This window comes from Rhinoraja longicauda, chromosome 2 (genome assembly GCF_053455715.1).
Source record: "Rhinoraja longicauda isolate Sanriku21f chromosome 2, sRhiLon1.1, whole genome shotgun sequence".
Classification (NCBI taxonomy): Eukaryota; Metazoa; Chordata; class Chondrichthyes; order Rajiformes; family Arhynchobatidae; genus Rhinoraja; species Rhinoraja longicauda.
In genome coordinates this window covers 10415454-10434459 of record NC_135954.1, presented here as the reverse complement: position 1 = coordinate 10434459, position 19006 = coordinate 10415454, and the positions used below count along the sequence as shown (strand labels likewise).

The 19006-nt window shown below is 43.4% G+C and overlaps 1 protein-coding gene across 3 annotated transcripts in view; it reads right to left on the bottom strand.

Annotated features, from left to right (window-relative positions):
• The window catches only part of cdkal1 (CDK5 regulatory subunit associated protein 1-like 1), a 541005-nt gene that overhangs the window by 100692 nt on the left and 421307 nt on the right, over window positions 1-19006 (bottom strand). For all 3 annotated transcript variants that reach the window (XM_078414892.1, XM_078414899.1, XM_078414884.1), the window contains exon 12: window positions 12763-12825. In XM_078414892.1, coding sequence (XP_078271018.1) covers window positions 12763-12825 — 63 coding nt within the window. The remainder of the gene's footprint in view (window positions 1-12762; window positions 12826-19006) is intronic.

Genomic DNA, 19006 nt, shown 5'->3' with positions numbered 1-19006 from the left:
TTTGCTCTCATGGTAATAGCGTGTTTGAACCCCTTAGTGTGGCTGAAGTCTTCTTAATGCCTTTCATGTTGAGCTGTTATTCATAATTAATGCCTTTTACTGTCAGCTGGAAGTCAGAGCAGACTTAATGCACATAATGTGAAAGGCAGTATGAATTCAAACCATTTTCTGCTTCAGATTGATCAAAGCATCGTGCAACCTCCTCACTCATTCAAGTTTAGATCAGAATGAAGGTCAATTCAGATTCAGATTAGTTACTTCAAATTCCTCTTGTAGGAATATAAAGACATATTTAATTTTTCATTCAAAAACATACATCCACATCCATGTAATATTAAAAGGAGAATAAGTGGAAGGAATATAGGAACATATGACCAACACATACTCCACACAAATTTTATTTTTGCCTGGATCGTGAAAGATCAAAGAGAATTGCAACACAAGCTGCAATGGGTCTGGAAAACCAACACTGTAACCAAGTACATATTCTGACAGTGTGGTTTTTCATACTCTAAAGCTTTGGCGATTGAACCCTGTAATTAAAATATCACAGTTTAAGCAAATGTTCAGAAATCGATGCAAAGTTATGATAATGAAGGAGACTAGTTGCCGCGGTGCCACTCTCCTGCTCAGTACATTTTTAACTTCAGCATCCGTATGTGCAGTGCAGAGGATAGAACGCACTGGAGATCAAATGAGCTCTGCCTCAGAAACATAGAAAATAGGTGCAGGAGTAGGCCTTTGAGCCAGCACCCCCATTTAACTGATCATCCAAAATCAATACCCCATTCCTTCTTTTTCCCCATATCCCTTGATTAATTAGCCCTACGAGCTGAATCTAACTCACTCTTGAAAACATCCAGTGAATTGGCTTCTGTGGCAGAGAATTCCACAGATTCACAACTCTCTGGGTGAAAACGTTTTTCCTCATCTCAGTCCTAAATGGCCTCCCCCTTATTCTTAAACTGTGACCCCTGGTTCTGAAACTCAGCACTATCTACTGCGGAGCTCAATTAGAACAGAGAACCACTGGGGCAGCACGGTGGCGCATCAATAGAGCTGCTGCCTTACAGCGCCAGAGACCCGGGTTCGATCCTGACCACGGATGCTGTCTGTACGGAGTTTGAATGTTTTCCCCGTGACCAGTATGGGTTTTCTCCGGGTGATCCGGCTTTTTTTTTTTTCTTTAAAAAAAAAATCTTATTTATCCTTGGAATATTACTGCTGAGGTGACCCGTTGTCTTGTCAAATACATTTCATTGTACCGTTGACCCCGTGCCAATCTATATATGACAAATAAAATGTATTATTATTATTATTATTCTTCCCCCAACACTCCAAAGATGTACAGCTTTGTGGGTTACTTGGCTTGGTAAAATTGTTACTTGTCCCTAGTGTGTGTAGGATAGTGTTAGTGTATAGGGATCGTTGGTCGACGAGGGCTCAGAGGGCCGAAGGGCCTGTTTCCACGCTGTATCTCTAAACTAAAACTAAACTGTATAGCAGAGGAACAGGCCCTTTGGGCCAAATTGCCCGTGCCACATATGATGCCAATTTCAGCTAATCTCCTCCGCCTGCACAAGATCCATATCCCGCTATTCCCTGCATTTCCATATGCCTATCCAAAAGCCTCTTAAACGCTACTCTCATATCTGCCTCCACCATCACCCCTGGCAGCGTGCTCCAGACATCCAACACCCTCTATGTAAAAAATACTTGCCTCGTACATCTTCTTTAAACTTTTCCTCCCGCACCTTGAAGCTGTGCCCTCTGGTCATTTGACTGTTTTCCCCTTGGAAAAAAAGTTTTGACTATCTACCCTATCCAAGCCTCTCATAATTCTATGTGCTGAGAAGCCAGGTGCACACTGCAGGCATCAGTACCGGCCGAGCAGTTGAGATTACGGATAAGAAGGAACTGCAGATGCTGGTTTTGTACCAAAGACAGACACAAAATGCTGGAGCAACTCTGCGGATCAGGCAGCATCTCAGGAGAAAATGAATAGGTGACATTTCGGGTCACAACCTGGAATTTTGGCATTCTAAAAAAATTTGGATTGATATTAATGTTTTTAATGAGTGTGCTTTTAAATACTTTTAGTAAATAAATTAAAATACTCCCTTAAATAATTCAGATTAATTTCTTCTGTTTTTAAAATCTCTGTTTATTAGGGACGGTTTGAAACAGTTACCAAGGCCTTTAACATATGGAATAACTGCATGGACCAAATGCAGGCAGGTGGGATTAGTGTAGATGGGACATGTTGGTCGGCGTGGGCAAGTTTAGGCCGAAGCGTATGTTTCCATGCTGTATGACTCTATGACTATGAATGGCAGAAAGCGACCAGGCAGTATTAGGGATACGAGGAACTGCAGATGTCGGAATCGTGAGCAAAATACAAAGTGCTGGAGTAATTCAGCGGTTCAGGCAACATCTACGGAGGGAGTATATAGGCGACAGTTCAATTTAGTTTGGAGACACAGTGTGGAAAAAAGCCCTTTTCTCCCACTGAGTCCGCGTCGACCAGCAACCACCGCACACTAACACTATCCCACACACACTAGGAACAAGTTACAATTTTACCGAAGCCAATTAACCTACAAACCTGCACGTCTTTGGAGTGTGGGAGGAAACCGGAGCACCCTGATAAAACCCACTCAGGTCACAGGTGCAAACCCTGTACAGACAGTGCCTGTGGTCAGGATCGAACCCGGGTCTCTGACGCTGTAAGGCAGCAACTCTATCGCTGCGCCACTATGCTGCCAGTGGGGTCAGAACCTTTCTTAAGACAGAGGTTCTTAAACAGATCAATAGCTCACTTTACACTGTGAGGAACATTGCCATATGCAAATTATTCATTGAATGTTCCTGTGAGACAGTAGCTCAAATGGATGTGGAGAGGATGTTTTCACTAGTGGGAGAGTCTAGTACTGGAGGTCAAAGCCTCAGAATTAAAGGGTGTTCCTTGAGGAAGGAGATGAGAAGGAATTTTTTTAGTCAGTTGGTGGTGAATCTGTGGAATTCCTTGTCACAGAAGGCTGTGGAGGCCAAGTCAATGGATATTTTAAAAGCAGAGATAGATAGATTCTTGATTAGTACGGGTGTCAGGGGTTATGGGGAGAAGGCAGGAGAATGGCCTAATTCTGGGGAAGGCAGAAGAATGAGGTTGGGGGGGAAGAGATAAATCAGCCATGATTGAAGGGTGGTGTAGACTTGAAGGGCCGAATGGCCCAATTCTGCTCCTCTCACTTACGACCTTAAGCGGAGTAATGGCTTGGAGCACTCGAGACATATTAAGGATGCTGTGGTGAGTCAGAGCTTTCTACATGAGTTTTGAATGAGAGGTTTATTCCTTCCTCAGGCACTGTTCCATGATGCAGACCTTATCATGTTAAGAGGTAATTACAGGAAGGTTTAGCAGTAGGTTAGTAAATCCATTATGATCAGGCCCCTCAATTACAGGGCTGCATCATCCCTTGTAGATGTTGAAAAGTACTTACTCATCTTTTAACCTTTTAGAGAGACTGCAGCAGAGAAACAAGATACAAGGCTCCCAGCACCTATCGGGCAGAAGCTGCAGAAGCTTAAATGCACTTACCACTAGACTCAGGAACAGCTTCTTCCCCTATGTTATAGAGTCATAAGCTCAGAACTACATGGACTTGGGGGCATTATTTTTGTCTTTGCACTATTATTTTAATTTTATAGATATATACATATATATGTGTGTGTGTGTGTGTGTGTGTGTGTGTGTGTGTGTGTATATATATATATATATATATACCTTCCTTTTTTGTTGTTGTTTATTATTGGTTTCACAGAGTACTATGTTTACTAGTTGTGCTGCCGCAAGTAAGAAGTTCAATGTTATATTTTGGGGCATATGACAATAAAACACTCCTGACTCTCATAGAGTCTTAGTGTGGAAACAGGCCCTTTGACCCAGCTTGCCCACACCGCCCAACATGTCCCATCTACACTAGTCCCACCTGCCTGCATTCGGCCCATGTCCTGTTAAACCTCTCCTATGTACCTGTCTAAATGTTTCTTGAACGCTACGATAGTGACAATGTTATCAGGCTTCTGAACGGTCCTTCCAGAAGCTGGGGTACTGTCCAATTTACCTCTAAACCATTGCGGACATTGGAATTTGTCAATGGAAATGATGTGCTGCAATGCTGAAAACGATATTCAGCACTCTGTATCTCTCCCTCTGCTCTACTCATTGTTTAGCTTGATTATATTTATGTGTGGTATCATCTAATTTTATTGGACAGCATGCAAAGCAAAGCATTTCCTTCTACCTCAGGTACACGTGACAATAATAAATCTAAACCTAAACATAAACTGATGGACTGTAGTAAATGCACATAGCTACTTTAAGTCTATGGGTATTAAGTTTATAGGTACTTATGTTTCTGGAGTTTTAAGGGCCTGTCCCACTTAGGTGATTTTAAGTCGACTGCCGGCGACTAGGCTGTCGCCGAACGTTCGCCGGGGTGTCGCGGACATGATCGGGAGGAGTCTGCCAAAGATCGTAGTGGATCGTAGTGGATCTCGGCGCGTCGCTGAGACATCAACCAGTTTGAAATCTCTCGGCGACAGCTGGCTTGTCGCCAGGTATCGTTGCTTATTGCGGTCGCTGTCGCATGCTGTCCCCAGGTTTGCTAGGTTCTCTTAAGATACATTTAGAAGCACATAATATTAAAATAAGTAAAATCATTTCAAAATATCATAAAATGCTTGTGTTTAACCAATTTATTTACCGTCAGGACATTTGACAGGAGGCGACAGTTTGACGGTCAGGTAAGCGTGGGAATTTTCGCGATGTTTTTGGCCTCAGCCATTACTTTTAAAGTGGGCTCCAAACCCAGATATTCAACCCAGAAACCAGATATGCATCTCCCTTACATTTTCAAAGAATGCCCACACACTTTTCACAAAAATCCACTGAACCACTTTAAAAATTGTTTTTTTAAATACAGCTATTAGTAAACTGGAAGTAAATCCGGTTTATTCCTTGTTACAGTGAAGCTTGGTTTTTAAATAACCCATACAAGGTGTTATTGTTCAAAACTATCAAGTACTTACCGACTTGTCAGTGATTTCAGCGAAAACCAGGACGCCGGAGAAGCATTGACAGCGTGGGAATTTCGCGATGTTTCAGAAGACGCTGTAATCTCGACCTGACTCGGCATTGTCGTGGTCATTGTCGTCGGGTAAAAGAAAAGTTCGGCGATCTGCTACGACTTTGACAGTCGCCGGCAGTCGCCGAAAAGATCGCCTAAGTGGGATAGGCCCTTTAATGGTTAATTATGTTGATGAAAATGTTGAGAAGGTAATTTATTACAAATCAATTTTACAGGCAGAAAGATTCATTAGACCACCACAGAAGACCTGTGTAACCATAATTCTCTTCTTTTACTGAAGAGTCACATGTAAAATCCCTCGGATTCTTAAAAAATAACAATGGTGTGTAAGTCTATCAACTAAAAATCAGAATAAGAAAACAAGGCAAATCAATTTGCAATCAGTCAGGAAGAAAGCTGCATGCAGGTCAATGTAATTTGAGGTGAAGGGGAAAAGATTTAATAGGAATCTGAGGAGCCATTCAGTGTACAGACACATGATAAAGGGAATAACGTGAAAAACGTTTAGTGCAAGATAAAGTACAGTAAAGTCCGATCAAAGATAGTCCGAGGGTCTCCAATGAGGTGGATAGTAGTTCAGGACTGCTCTCTAGTTGTTGGTAGGATGGTTCCTAGTAAATGACCCAGTAAATGAAACCAAATTTGGGAAGTGCAGAATAACTATCACTCACTTTAATGTTGTGCACTTAATGAATGCAAATGAAGACAATTTTCTGCTCCAAGATCTTTCGCAGCAGCAGTTTATCTGCATTGCCAGCTTTAGCATCCTAACAAGCTCATCGAAGCCCAAAAGCAGAGGAAGATGGAGACATTCATATTACTAAGGACCAATTTTTATACAATCACTGCTTTTGTTTTTAAACTAAAATTGTTCAAATGTATTCACATAGACTATATCCAGGAATGATTTACGAGAATCTTGCCAGGACTCGAGGAGTTGAGCTACACAGAGAGGCTGGGCAGGCTAAGTCTGGAGTGCAGGAGGCTGAATGGGTGATCTTACAGAGGTGTATACGTGATGGCGCGAATAGATGGGGTGAATGTGCAGTCTTTTACCCAGAGTAGGGGAATCAAGAACCAGAGGACAAAGAGTTAAGGTGAGGGGGGAAAGATTTAATAGGAACCGGAGGGGCTTTTTCACTCAGAGGGTGGTAGATAAATGGAATGAGCTGCCGGAGGAGATAGTTAAGCTAGTACTATAACAGCATTTAAAAGACACTTGAACAGGTACATGGATTGGAAAGATTTGGAAGGATATGGGGATAACGCAGACAAATGGGCTAGCTTATGTGGGGCATCTTGGTCGGCATGGACAAGTTGAGCTAAAGTCAATGATATTTTAAGGCGGAGATTGACGGATTCTTGATTAGTAAGGGTGTCAGGGGTCATGGAGAGAAGGCAGGAGAATTTGGTTGAATGGGAAAGATAGATCAGCCATGATTGAATGGCGTAGACTTGATGGGCTGAATGGTCTAATTCTGCACCTATAATTTATGAACTTATGAAGGGCCAGTTTTCGTGATGTATAATTCTTTGAATATGATGAAATTCAGCATGTCAGCAAGCTATACCCTGCTGCATTAATTCAGCTGTAAAGGTCCTGGTAACACACGCACGTGCAGTGTGGAACAGCGGTAGAGCTGCTGCCTTACAGCGCTGGAGACCCGGGTTCCACCCTGACTATGGGTATTGTCTGTAGGGAGCTTGTAGGTTTTCCCCATGACCTGCGTGGGTTTTCTCCGGAATCTCTGTATTCCTCTCACACTCCAAAGACGTGCAGGTTGGTAGGTTAATTGGCTTCGGTAAAATTGTAAATTGTCCCGAGTGTGTGTAGGACAGTGTTAGTGTATGGGGATCGCTGGTCGGCGTGGACTCAGTGGGCCGAAGGGCCTCTTTCCGAAGGGCCTCTGTCTGGAAATTTGTTAAGCAGAACAATCTATTCGCAATCTATTTGAGATTCGCTATATCTCAAAACTAAACTAAACTAAACAGAAACCTGCATGCCTTTGGTGGAACTGAGAGAAATAAAACCTCAGTTTTCAATTATTGATGTCTAAATGACCACGTGAAGCATGAGAGCATCTCATACAGTACTCGTTTTACAAAATTTCTATACATTGCCCCACTGGTTTGAATCATTACTCCCTCTGGGGGCAGGGATCCAAGGCTTGGTTCTCAACAGATTTACACTCACAGACATTCATACCGGTAAGAAATGACTGAAATAAATTTAGTGTAGTATTATGTAATAATTCATATCAAGCAATACCAATGGCAAAAACAATCCAGTAGTGAGTTAGAGCGTGTGTAATATACATTGCATATAAACAGCTGGAATAAAATTCTACAGCATGTCTGAAATTACTAAATCAAAGCTGATTTTTATTTTTCTAAATTAATACCATCTTGGGAACCATAGAGCATATTGGGATACTGTAAATGATACGGCTCCAAATGCTACTGTGGTGCAGCGTTGCGGGTCTGAAGTAGCAGCAAGCTCAAAAGAGATCACGGGCAAGTGGCTGCAAACAGCAGCCATCGTCTGTAATTCAAAGTAATGCAAAAGTCATTTGGGCTCTTGGGAGTCTGCAGAAACTGATGTAGTAGGCAGGCAATAGAGACAGCCACGTAATTGCCAGCTTGAAATATCCTTCTTTAAATATCTATCACCATTATTTCTATAAATAAATCAAAAATCGCCTGAGGGTGCATTAAAAAAAAAACCCCAAACAATAAATAATCAATCTCATCTATATTCTACATGGAGGCTTTTTGGGAGCACAATTCACACACGGTTGGCCAGTTTGCTGCAACCAATAAGTAAATTATATCTTGAGTAATCCCGAATAAGTAAGTTTGAAAAAAATAGCCCAGGAACAGGCCCTTCGCCCCTTAATGAACGTGGCCTGCTTTCCTCCCACATCCAGTTTAGTCTGTAGGAAAATAACTGCCGATGCTGGTACAAATCGAAGGTATCACAAAATGCTGGAGTATCTCAGGAGAGAAGGAATGGGTGCCGTTTCGGGTCGAGACCCTTCTTCAGACTGAGGGTCTGAAGAAGGGTCTCGACCTGAAACGTCACCCATTCATTTCTCTCCTGAGATGCTGCCTGACCTGCTGAGTTACTCCAGCATTTTGTGATACCTCCAGTTTAGTTTGTTGTCACGTGTACTGAGATACAGTAAAAAGCTTTTGTTGCGAGGGACCATATCCCTCCAAACCTGTCCTATTCATGTACCTGTTTAACTGTTTCTTAAACAATGGGATAGTCCCAGCCTCAACTACCTCCTCTGGCAGCTTATTCCATACACCCACCACCCTTTGTGTGAAAAAGTTACCCCTCGGATTCCTATTAAATCGTTTCCCCTTCACCTTGAATCTATGTCCTCTGGTCCTCGATTCCCCTACTCTGGGCAAAAGACTGTGCATCTACCCGATCTATTCCTCTCATGATTTTGTTTACCTCTATAAGATCTCCCCTCATGCTCCTGCGCTCCATGGAATAGACTCAGCCTACTCAACCTCTCCCTATAGCTCACACCCTCTAGTCCTGGCACAGTTGGCTGCATTAAAAATAGACTTGCATTGTCCAAGCATAAATCATTGCTGGTGGTATTTTAAAATTATATTCCATGGATGTTTGAAGACAGTGATAAATTTAGAAAGAAAGCCAAACAATATGCTATTTTTACTTATAACAGAAATATCTTTTAAATTGATACATAGATAGCACTCTTTCTAAATGCAGAGATTAGGAAGCAGGCAAGGTGCAGGCAGGAAGAGGAGGTTTTGCTTCAGTTGAAGTGGTGGAAAGTTTTTTTACAGTTAATCTGTCGACCTTCAATCAGGGTAGAGGCTCCAAAACTAGTGTCAGAGAGTCAAGAGTGTTTTATTCTCATATGTCTCAGACAGAACAGTGACATTCTTACTTGTAGCAGCACAACAGAATATATAAATATCGTACTCTTATAAATAATATAATAAACAAAAGACAAAACCAATGCACCCAAGACCGTGTAGTTCAGAGTTTATTTGGAGGTTGTAGTGTGTGATAGCCTGATGGCTGTAGGGAACCTAGATGTTTAGGAAGGAACTGGTTTACACCGAAGATAGACTCAAAATGCTGGAGTAACTCAGCGGGACAGGCAGCATCTCTGGATAGAAGGAATGGATGACGTTTCGGGTCGAGACCCTTCTTCAGAATCTGAAGGGTCTCAGCTGGGAACCTGGATGTTACAGTTTTCAGGCTCGGGTTAGTTAAGTTTAGATTATTGTCACGTGTACTGTGGCACAGTGAAAGGCTTTTTGCTGCGTCCTATCCAGTCAGCGGAAAGACTATACAATCGTCCACAGTGTACAGATACAGATAAAGGGAATAACATATGGTGCAAGATAAAGTCCAGTAAAGTCCAATTAAAGATAGTCCGAGAGTCACCAATGAGGTAGATGGAAGCTCAGAACTGCTCTCTAGTTGTTGATAGGATGGCTCAGTTGCCTGATGACAGCTGGGAAGAAAATGTCCCTGACTCTGGAGGTGTGCGCTTTCACACTTCTGTATCTCTTGCCCGATGTGAGGGGGGAGAAGAGGGAGTGACTGGGGTGAGATTCATCCTTGATTCATCACTTCAAACTATTCACTTCAAATTTACAGGTATATATTAAGATAGGGATTTAGGAAATTGGATATAATTTTACTTCAAACAGAAAAAAAAGTGTACTTATGAAAGTTTGTTGCAGATCAAATTGACTTTCCACTTAATTATTATTTCAGAATGAGGAGAACCGAAAATCTGCTCAAATAAGGTCCAAATGGGAAAATAAATTAAATTCCCAAAAAACCTTGAACTTTACAAAGTCATAATGTACAAACATCAACGTAAATGTCAAAAAGAAATGAACTGTTCGTGTTCAATATATAGCATTTATACAGGGCTTGGAAGTACAAGCTGGTTTAATTCCAAACCCTCCACAAACGAGTGAAAAGCACTGTGTGGGAGGGTGAAAAGGATTGTGCAAACATAAAGAACCTTACAGCCTTTTCTCGTATCTGTGTAAATTATTAGACTCAATATCTTCTCACCTCAAAACTAACTTGGCTCAGAATTTTTGATACGCACAGAAAAAGGCAGCTGGAAACAAATCAAAAATTATGCACCGGGACATCATCAATGGTAACTCTCAAAGTGCAAGTGACAATATTTCTGAGGAACACTGAAATAGCCAGAAGGTACACTTCCCAAATCGTACTACTCCAAAATGGGTGAGTTGTGTAAGGCTGTCTTGTAACTCACGGCAGTGCATTGTTCTCGATAGAAAACAACCTTTTTGTCTGAAATTTTATAGCCCGAGAGACCAATTTGAATAAAAATAATGGCGATGTAATTGCCCTAATAAATTTTCATGGGCAGCAAATACTCTTAAATGACTCCATACATGCATCCATGGTTGAACAACAGGTATTAATCACGGGCCCTTGTCAAGAAACATAAAATCTCAATACTGTAAACAAATTCCAAGTTTGTTCAAAAGAACTATAGCAAATCTGTATCTTGAAGTGAACACGGTGATTAATCAGAAGATTAAACTTCAACATTGCCTGGAGGCACGGTGGCGCAGCGGTAGAGTTGCTGTCTTACTACGGGTGCTGTCTGTACGGAGTTTGTACGTTCTCCCCATGACCTGCGTGGGATTTCTCCAGGTGATCCGGTTTCCTCCAACACTCCAAAGGTTTTCAGGTTTATTGGATTTGGTAAAAACTGTAAATTGTCCCCAGTGTGTAGGATAGTGTTAGGGTACGAGGTGATCACAGGTCGGTGTGGACTCAGTGGGTTGAAGGGCCTGGTTCCCCGCTGTATCTCTAATGTCTAAAGATCCAAAGCTGTAACCCGAACGTTATAGCCAGGAAAACTGAACAAGTGCCAAATTCCATCCAGCTGGTGGGTCTTCGGCACTGTGGGGAGGTTTAATGTTTCTACAACGGGAGAAAACAAACTGCTAGTTTAAGTTTAGTTCAGAAATACAGCATGGAAACAGGCCCTTCAGCCCACCGAGTCCACGCCAACAAACCCCACCCCATACACTAGTTCTATCCTTCACATTAGGGACAATTTACAGAAGCCAATTAACCTACAGACCTGTATGTCTTTGGAATGTGGGAGGAAACCGGAGCACTTGGACGAAACCCATGCGGTCACAGGGAGAACGTACAACCTCCATCCAGACAGTACCCATAGTAAGAATCGAACCTGTGTCTGGTGCTGCAAGGCAGCAACTCTACCGCTGTGCCACCGTGCCGCCCAAATACAATGCTGTACAAACGTTAAACCTCATAGATCCAAAGTGGGACGGATTAATGTTTGTACGGATAAAGTTGGAGCCCCACTTGGTTGCATTTCCTTTCATCCATAAGATGTTGGACAACTGTCTTCTGTAGAGTTCATAAGTTCATACGCTTTAGAAGCAGAATTAGGCAATTCGGCGCATCGTCACTCTGCCATTCAATCATGGCTGATCTATCTTTCCCTCATAACCCCTGACGCCCTTACTAATGAAGAATCTATGCTTTAAAAATATCCACTGACTTGGCCTCCACAACCATCTGTGGCAATGAATTCCACAGATTCACCATGGACATGGTGAGATGTAGAGTCAGTCATAGAGTTGTAGAGCACAGAAATGGGCCCTTCGACCCACCACGTCCACACCGATCTTTTGGCCTGTCTGTACGAATCCCATCAACCAGCTGCGCCACTGTTTAACACTGTGAGTCAAATGATCTGTAAACTACACAACTCAAACACAATGATAAAACGAGAGAACACATCTGGGATAAAAAAAATTAACTGAAGGTAAAAGCTTTTACAAGATGTGGGATACGGCAGTTCTTGGGGATTTGTGAAAAAGCTACTCTTGCAATTAATTTCTGAGAGTTCTGCTGCGCTGCAGTAAACAGATAATTTGTCACTTTGTGCATCTATTCAAAAATCATAACTGTTCTGCATCTGTCTCATCAAGTGATGTTTTTCACACTCCGTTTTAACTCACCAGGGCTCCAGTTCATGCCTCCATTTTAACTCTAGGGCTCCAGTTCACGCCTGCATTTTAGCTAACCAGGGTCCCAGTTCATGCCTCCATTTTAACACTAGGGCCCCAGTTCATGCCTGCATTTTAATTCACCAGGGCCCCAGTTTACGTCTGCATTTTAACACTCGGGCCCCAGTTCATGCCTCCATTTTAACTCACCAGGGCCCCAGTTCATGCCTCCATTTTAACTCACAAGGGCCCCAGCTCATCTGGTCTCTTTCAACTCACTGGGGCCCCAGTCCATGTGTTCCATTCAACTCACCAGGACCCAGGTATCCATATTTGATTTCAACTCACCGGGTTCACTGTAAAATTTATTCCAGTACAGTGTAACAGTTTTTTTAATTATAAAGTGATCTAAAAGTGTGTTGAGACATTAATAACATCCGAGAGTCTGGAAATGTTGCAGTCCGGCACCACCTAAAAGCTTAACGAAGTATTGGGGTTTTATTGAATCTAACTCAAATAATTTTGCGAGCAGTAGTGGGAAGGTTTTCCTGGACTAGAATGTATGGCAGAGCCATCTTACCTTGTGATCATACGGGGTGTACGACTGAAACAGCTGAGACAGCTCCCTGGTTCTTTGCTTTTTCTGGAACAAAAAATGTAACCAATATTTAGAAGTAATCTAAATTGTGAATAATGCAAGCAAAGCAATTAGAACATTAAAGCAAAATTGCATCAACTGAAAAAAAATATTCACGATCATGTAACCATCCCCAGGTAATGAACGGGTTCTGTTTTTACAGATGTCCATAGGTTGATTTTGTCCATAAGTCAGAAAGTACATAAAAATCACACAATAGCTCCATAGTGCGGCACTGTGGCGCAGCGGCAGTGTTGCTGCCTTAGAGCACCAGAGACCCGGGTTCGATCCTGACTACGGGTGCTATACAGAGTTTGTACGTTCTCCCCGTGGGTTTTTCTCCCACATTCCAAAGACGTGTGGGTTTGATAGTTTCATTGGCTTTGGTAAATTGTAAATTTTCCCAAGAGCGTTAGTGTATGGGGTGATCACGGGAAAGCACGGACGCGGTGGGCCGAAGGACCTGTTTCTGTACTGTATCTCTAAAGTCTAAAGTACTGTAATGAATTGCTTCAAAAGGACACAAGAATAATAAGAAGGAACAATTACTAAAAGTGGTGTGAGAGCGGAAACTCGTTCTGTCGCTCGTAGGAATGAATGTACATTGGATTTTTGAATTTAGTAATAATATGGAGCGTGTCAATAAGTTGGGTGTTCATCACCCATGGATGGCCTACAATAAAATAATATTTGAAGCTCAGAATGCATTTTCTGTGGAGATTCCATTACAGTCCAGCTCATAGATGTCAAGGTGAAACATAGATGAGGTTGCAATTTACTTCATGCCAGCAGAAGGTCTGCTGCATATATTTCTGGTCGATAGAAATTGGAAAACGGTAGCTTCTGGTGCTTTTTACAGTTATATTTAACACACAGCCAACTGATGGAAGCCAAATATGCAGACTTGGATACAAGATCGTTACGCTTTAACATAGTTTAGTTTAATTTAGGGACACAGCGCGGAAACAGGCCCTTCTGCCCACTGAATCTGTGCTGACCAGCGATCCTGCACACGAGGGACAATTTACAAGTTTTACCGAAGCCAACATCTGTGGAGTGTGGCAGGAAACTAGAGTTTCGGGGGAAAACCCACACAGGTCACGGGGAGAACGTACAAACTCTGTACCGACAGCACCCATAGTCAGGATCGAATCCGGGTCTCTGATATCATAGGAACAACACTTAAATAGTTTTTAAGTTAGCATATTACCCTGGAAGTTCTTTAAAAAATAAAACAATTGCATCCATTGATGTTTGTAATTGGGCTCTGTGAAATCTTTCTAAAAAAGTCATAAATTACTCCAAACATAAAAACAGAAAATGCAGAAAGAAAAACAGAATTAACCAAAAGACCCTTCTTCAGTGGGCAGTCACGACTTGCTGACCAACAGTTCTCTTCACATCCATAATGTTAAGTTCACTTGGGGTTTGGAGAAAGATTTTTACAAAGTACAAATATACTTCATTTGTCCCAACATTTTCAAAGTACAACGATTCACAATGGGTTGTACAGAAAAGGACACAAAGTGCTGGGGCAACTCAGCAGGTCAGGCAGCATCGCTGGAGAACATGGATAGGCGACACCTCAGGTCGCGATCCGAAACGTCACCTCCAGAGATGCTGCCTGACCTACTGAGTTACTCCAGCACTCTGTGTCCTTTAGTGTGTCAACCAGCATCTGTAGATCTTTGTTTCTACGTAATAGGTGCTAAATATATATTGTGTTATGAAAATGAGAAAAAAAAGATAATTCGTCAGAACTGTTCTCAGGATATGACACGTGTTGAGTTTCTCAGCATTTATGCCATCATCAACTGCTCTGAAAAGATGTTGTAGGTTTTTCCACTTGTATCATTTTATTCTTTGTTGTGATGGAAGACCTACAAATGCAGTTAGATAAGAATCATAGGAAGTTGATCCAATGACAGTATATTGTCACCAAGTCATGTTCTCCAAAGAATGATGTTTGGCTTTGAGTGGATGCCAATAATGCTGCTGCTCATCTAACCCAGACAGTCTGGTGTCAGGGGAAGGATATGCGGCCAATGTCAACTTGGTGAGTTGATGCACTTGGTGAGTTGATGCAAACAATAGACAGTATATTTTGCAAGCCTTGGGGGCCTGTCCCACTTAGGCCTTTTTTTTCGCGGCTGCAAAGTCGTAGCAGTTCGCCGAACAAAACGGTGACTGGACCCCCCCTACGACAATGTTTACGACAAGCTACAACAACCTACCGCCTAATCGACGTCAAGCTACCGACAACCGGTGTCCCAATCGTCGCGACTTAGGGTGTCCACCTATGACCGCACCTACGACAACCTATGACCACGCAGGCGGCAACCTACGACAACTGAAGTCAATCTACGTCTACCCGCAACAAGTTACGACCGCATCGGCGACATCTGAAGGCAATTCACGTCATTTTGGCCTCCGGTTTTGACGCCGGTACCTGTTGCCGGTTGACGTAGGTAGTCGCCAATGGAATTCAACGAAGTCAGCGCCGGCGACAGCCTACGTCACCTGGCGACAACCTGTCAACAGCCTACGACAGCGCCCACGTCAGGAGACGTCAAGCTACGATCATTGGCGTCAAACCAAAAGTCGACAAAATTTTTTTAACATTTCAAAATCCAGCGGCGACCAGAAAAACGCTACGACTCTTTGGAGACGACCCACAACCGTACAGGCGACCAACTGTGTGGCCTAAAAAATCGCCTAAGTGGGACAGGGGTTTTAGTGTGCTGGAGATGAGTTTGAGTTTAGTTTATTGAGTTTAGTTTATTGTCACGTGTACTGAGGTACAGTGAAAAGCTTTTGTCGCATGCTAACCAGTCAGCGGAAAGACATGATTACAATCTGCCATCCACAGTGTACAGATACACAATAAATGGAATAACTCGAATAACATTTAGTGCAAGATAAAGCCAGTAAAGTCTGATCAACGTGAGTCCGTGGGTCTCCAATGAGGTACATAGCTCAGGACTGCAGTTAGAACAGGACATCAAAAGGACAAAAAAGTAACTGTGATAAAGGAAACAGGCCATCGTTAGCTGTTTGTCAGGTGAGAACGAGAAACTGGTGCGACTTGGGTGGGAGAGTGATGGAGAGAGAGGGAACGCATTGAAATTAGAGAAATCAAAATTCACACCAATCGGTTGTAAACTGCCCAAGCAAAATATGAGATGCTGTTCCTCCAATTTGTGTTTAGCCTCATTCTGACAATGGAGGAGGCCTCGGACAGAAAGACAATGGAGGAGGCCTAGGACAGAAATGGCCTGTTTCCTTTATCATCGTTACTTTTTCGCATATCTTTCATTCGTTTGTTCTATATCTCTCTACATCACCGTCTAGATTTCTCGTTTCCCTTTCCCGTGACTCTCAGTCTGAAAAAGGATCTCGACCCGAAACGTCACCCATTCCTTCTCTCCAGCTGAGAGAACCTGCCCCGCATTTATGTCCTGAGTTACTCCAGTATTTTGTGTCTATCTTTGGTTTAAACCAGCATCAGCAGTTCCATCCTACACAGTATTCAGTCGCTGGTTTGGCGCCATTTTCAAGTCCCAGTTGTTGTAAGTTCAGGGATCATGACCTGACCATAAAGGGCTGTTACCTGATTATGATCTGTTATTGACCAGCATCAGTTACAAGAAGACATCTTGAAAAAGTATGAGTCAACTAGTGCTTACCCTTTGATCAATCACCTTCTTGGAACTGTTTTTGTTTCACGGTTTACACCCAGATGTTTTTTTATTACAGACGAGCACACATTTAAAGAGCAAAAAGCAACATGTTTTAATTTGCATAGGCTGTCATGAATCATGTAATGCATGTCACTAATCCAAATACCCATTAGTGTCAATTCCTCCATTAAATATTTGATGGGATATAAACTATTTAGTGCAGTGAGTCATAACTCATAACTCCAAATATTGGCAGTTACTCAGCATAATGATCAGAGTCAACATGAATTCATTACGAACACAATTTCACTTTATCATATTATTTAACAATTTATTCTCATTTGGCCATCATCAGGAGGGTCAAAAATTATTACTCGCAACTAAATGCCCTTGAGAAGGTGATGGAAATGTGCCTTCTTAAACCACTGCAGCCTTTACAGAGGCTTTCCTCAGGTGCCGCGGCCATCATGCGCGCCTGAAGGCTCGTTGGTCGGTGGGACCGGGGGCCCGCCCGTAGGCTCGTCAGTTGGCGGGACCCGCCAGATGGTTCACGGGGCTCGGTGGTCGTCGGGACAGTGTAACCGGGAGGGAGCTGGAGACGTCGAGCGCGAGGAGTGGGCCGGTAGGAGGCCCACCTTCAGGGTCGGCTGCAGGAGGCACCCCCGGGACACAAAGATGGCCGCGCGAGGAGAGGAGAGGGACGTCGGTTCGCGGGAGCTACTCCAGTACGTCGGGCGCATGGGCCGACCGGAGATTGGAATTTGAATAACGGTGCCAAAAATGGCGTTCCAGCATGTGTTGGAAATGCAAAAAGGATTTCAATGTGCAGTTCCTTATATTAACAAATACAGCACTATTGAACTATTGACCTATCTTTCTCGTGAAAGATCTGTATGTGGGCGAGACCAAGCACAGCCTCGGCGATCGTTTCGCTGAACACCTCCGCTCAGTCTGCATCAACCTACCTGATCTCCCAGTTGCTCAGCACTTTAACTCCCCCTCCCATTACCAATCTGACCTTTATGTCCTGGGCCTCCTCCATTATCAGAGTGAGGCCCAGGGCAAATTAGAGGAACATCTCTTCATATTTCGCTCGGGTAGCCTACACCCCAGCGGTATGGACATTGACTTCTCTAACTTCATATAGCTCTTGCTTTCCCTCTCTCTCCATCCCCTCCCCTTCCCAGTTCTCCCACCAGTCTTACTGTCTCTGATTACATTCTATCTCTGTCCCGCCCACTCCCCTGACATCAGTCTGAAGCAGGGTCTCGACCCGAAACATCACCCATTCCTTCTCTCCAGAAATGCTGCCTATCCCGCTGAGTTACTCAAGCATTTTGTGTCTACCTTCGATTTAAACCAGCATCTGCAGTTCTTTCCAACACACTAAGAATTTAGTTTAGTTTAGTTTAGAGATACAGCACAGAAACAAGCCCTTCGGCCCACCGAGACCTCACCAACCAGCGATCCCCGCACATTAACACTATCCTACACACACGAGGGACAATTTACATTTATACCAGGCCAATTAACCTACAAACCTACATGTCTTTGGATTATGGGAGGAAACCGAAGATCTCCGATAAAACCCTCGTGGTCACGTGGAGAACGTACAAACTCCGTACTGACAGCACCCATAGTTGGGATTGAATAGGTCAAGATCTCAAACCCACTACAAATCTCTGTATGTGTGCTGGGCATTAGTATCTCTGCCCCCCTGCGTGCTTGACATTAGGATTATCTCCTCAAGAACAAAAGAAAATAGCAGATAGTAGGCCACCTGCCATCTCAAGCCTGCTCTGAAATTCAGTATCATCATGGATGATCTACCCCATGCTCGACTTCTCTATGCAAATCCCCATGGTCTTCAACTACCCATCTTCCAAAAATGTGTCTACTTCCACTTTAGGTATCACAAAAATCCCCTCCCCCCATTCGTAACAAGGATAGAGTCCCCCTTGTCCTCACCTTCCACCCCATCAGCCAGCGTATACAACAAATTATGCTCCAAGTTTTCCGTCACCTCCAACGGGATCCCACTACTGACCACATCTTCCCATCTCCTCCCCTTTCTGCTTTCCGCAGAGACCGTTCCCTCCGTAACTCCCTGGTCCACTCGTCCCTTCCCACCCAAACCACCCAATCCCCAGGCACTTTCCCCAGCAACCGCAGGAGATGCAACACCTGTCCCTTTATCTCCTCCATCGACTCCATCCAAGGACCCAGTCTTTCCAGGTTCACCTGCAACTGCAGAGGCAAAGGTTCACCTGCACCTCCTCCAACCTCATCTATTGTATCCGCTGTTCCAGATGTCAACTTCTTTACATCGGCGAGAACAAACACAGGCTCGGCGATCTCCCGGTGGCTCAGCACTTCAACTCCCCCTCCCACTCCCAGTCTGACCTTTCTGTCATGGGCCTCCTCCGTTGTCAAAGTGAGGCCCACCGCAAATTGGAGGAACCGCATCTCAAATTTCGCTTGGGCAGTTTACACCCCAGCGATCCCCG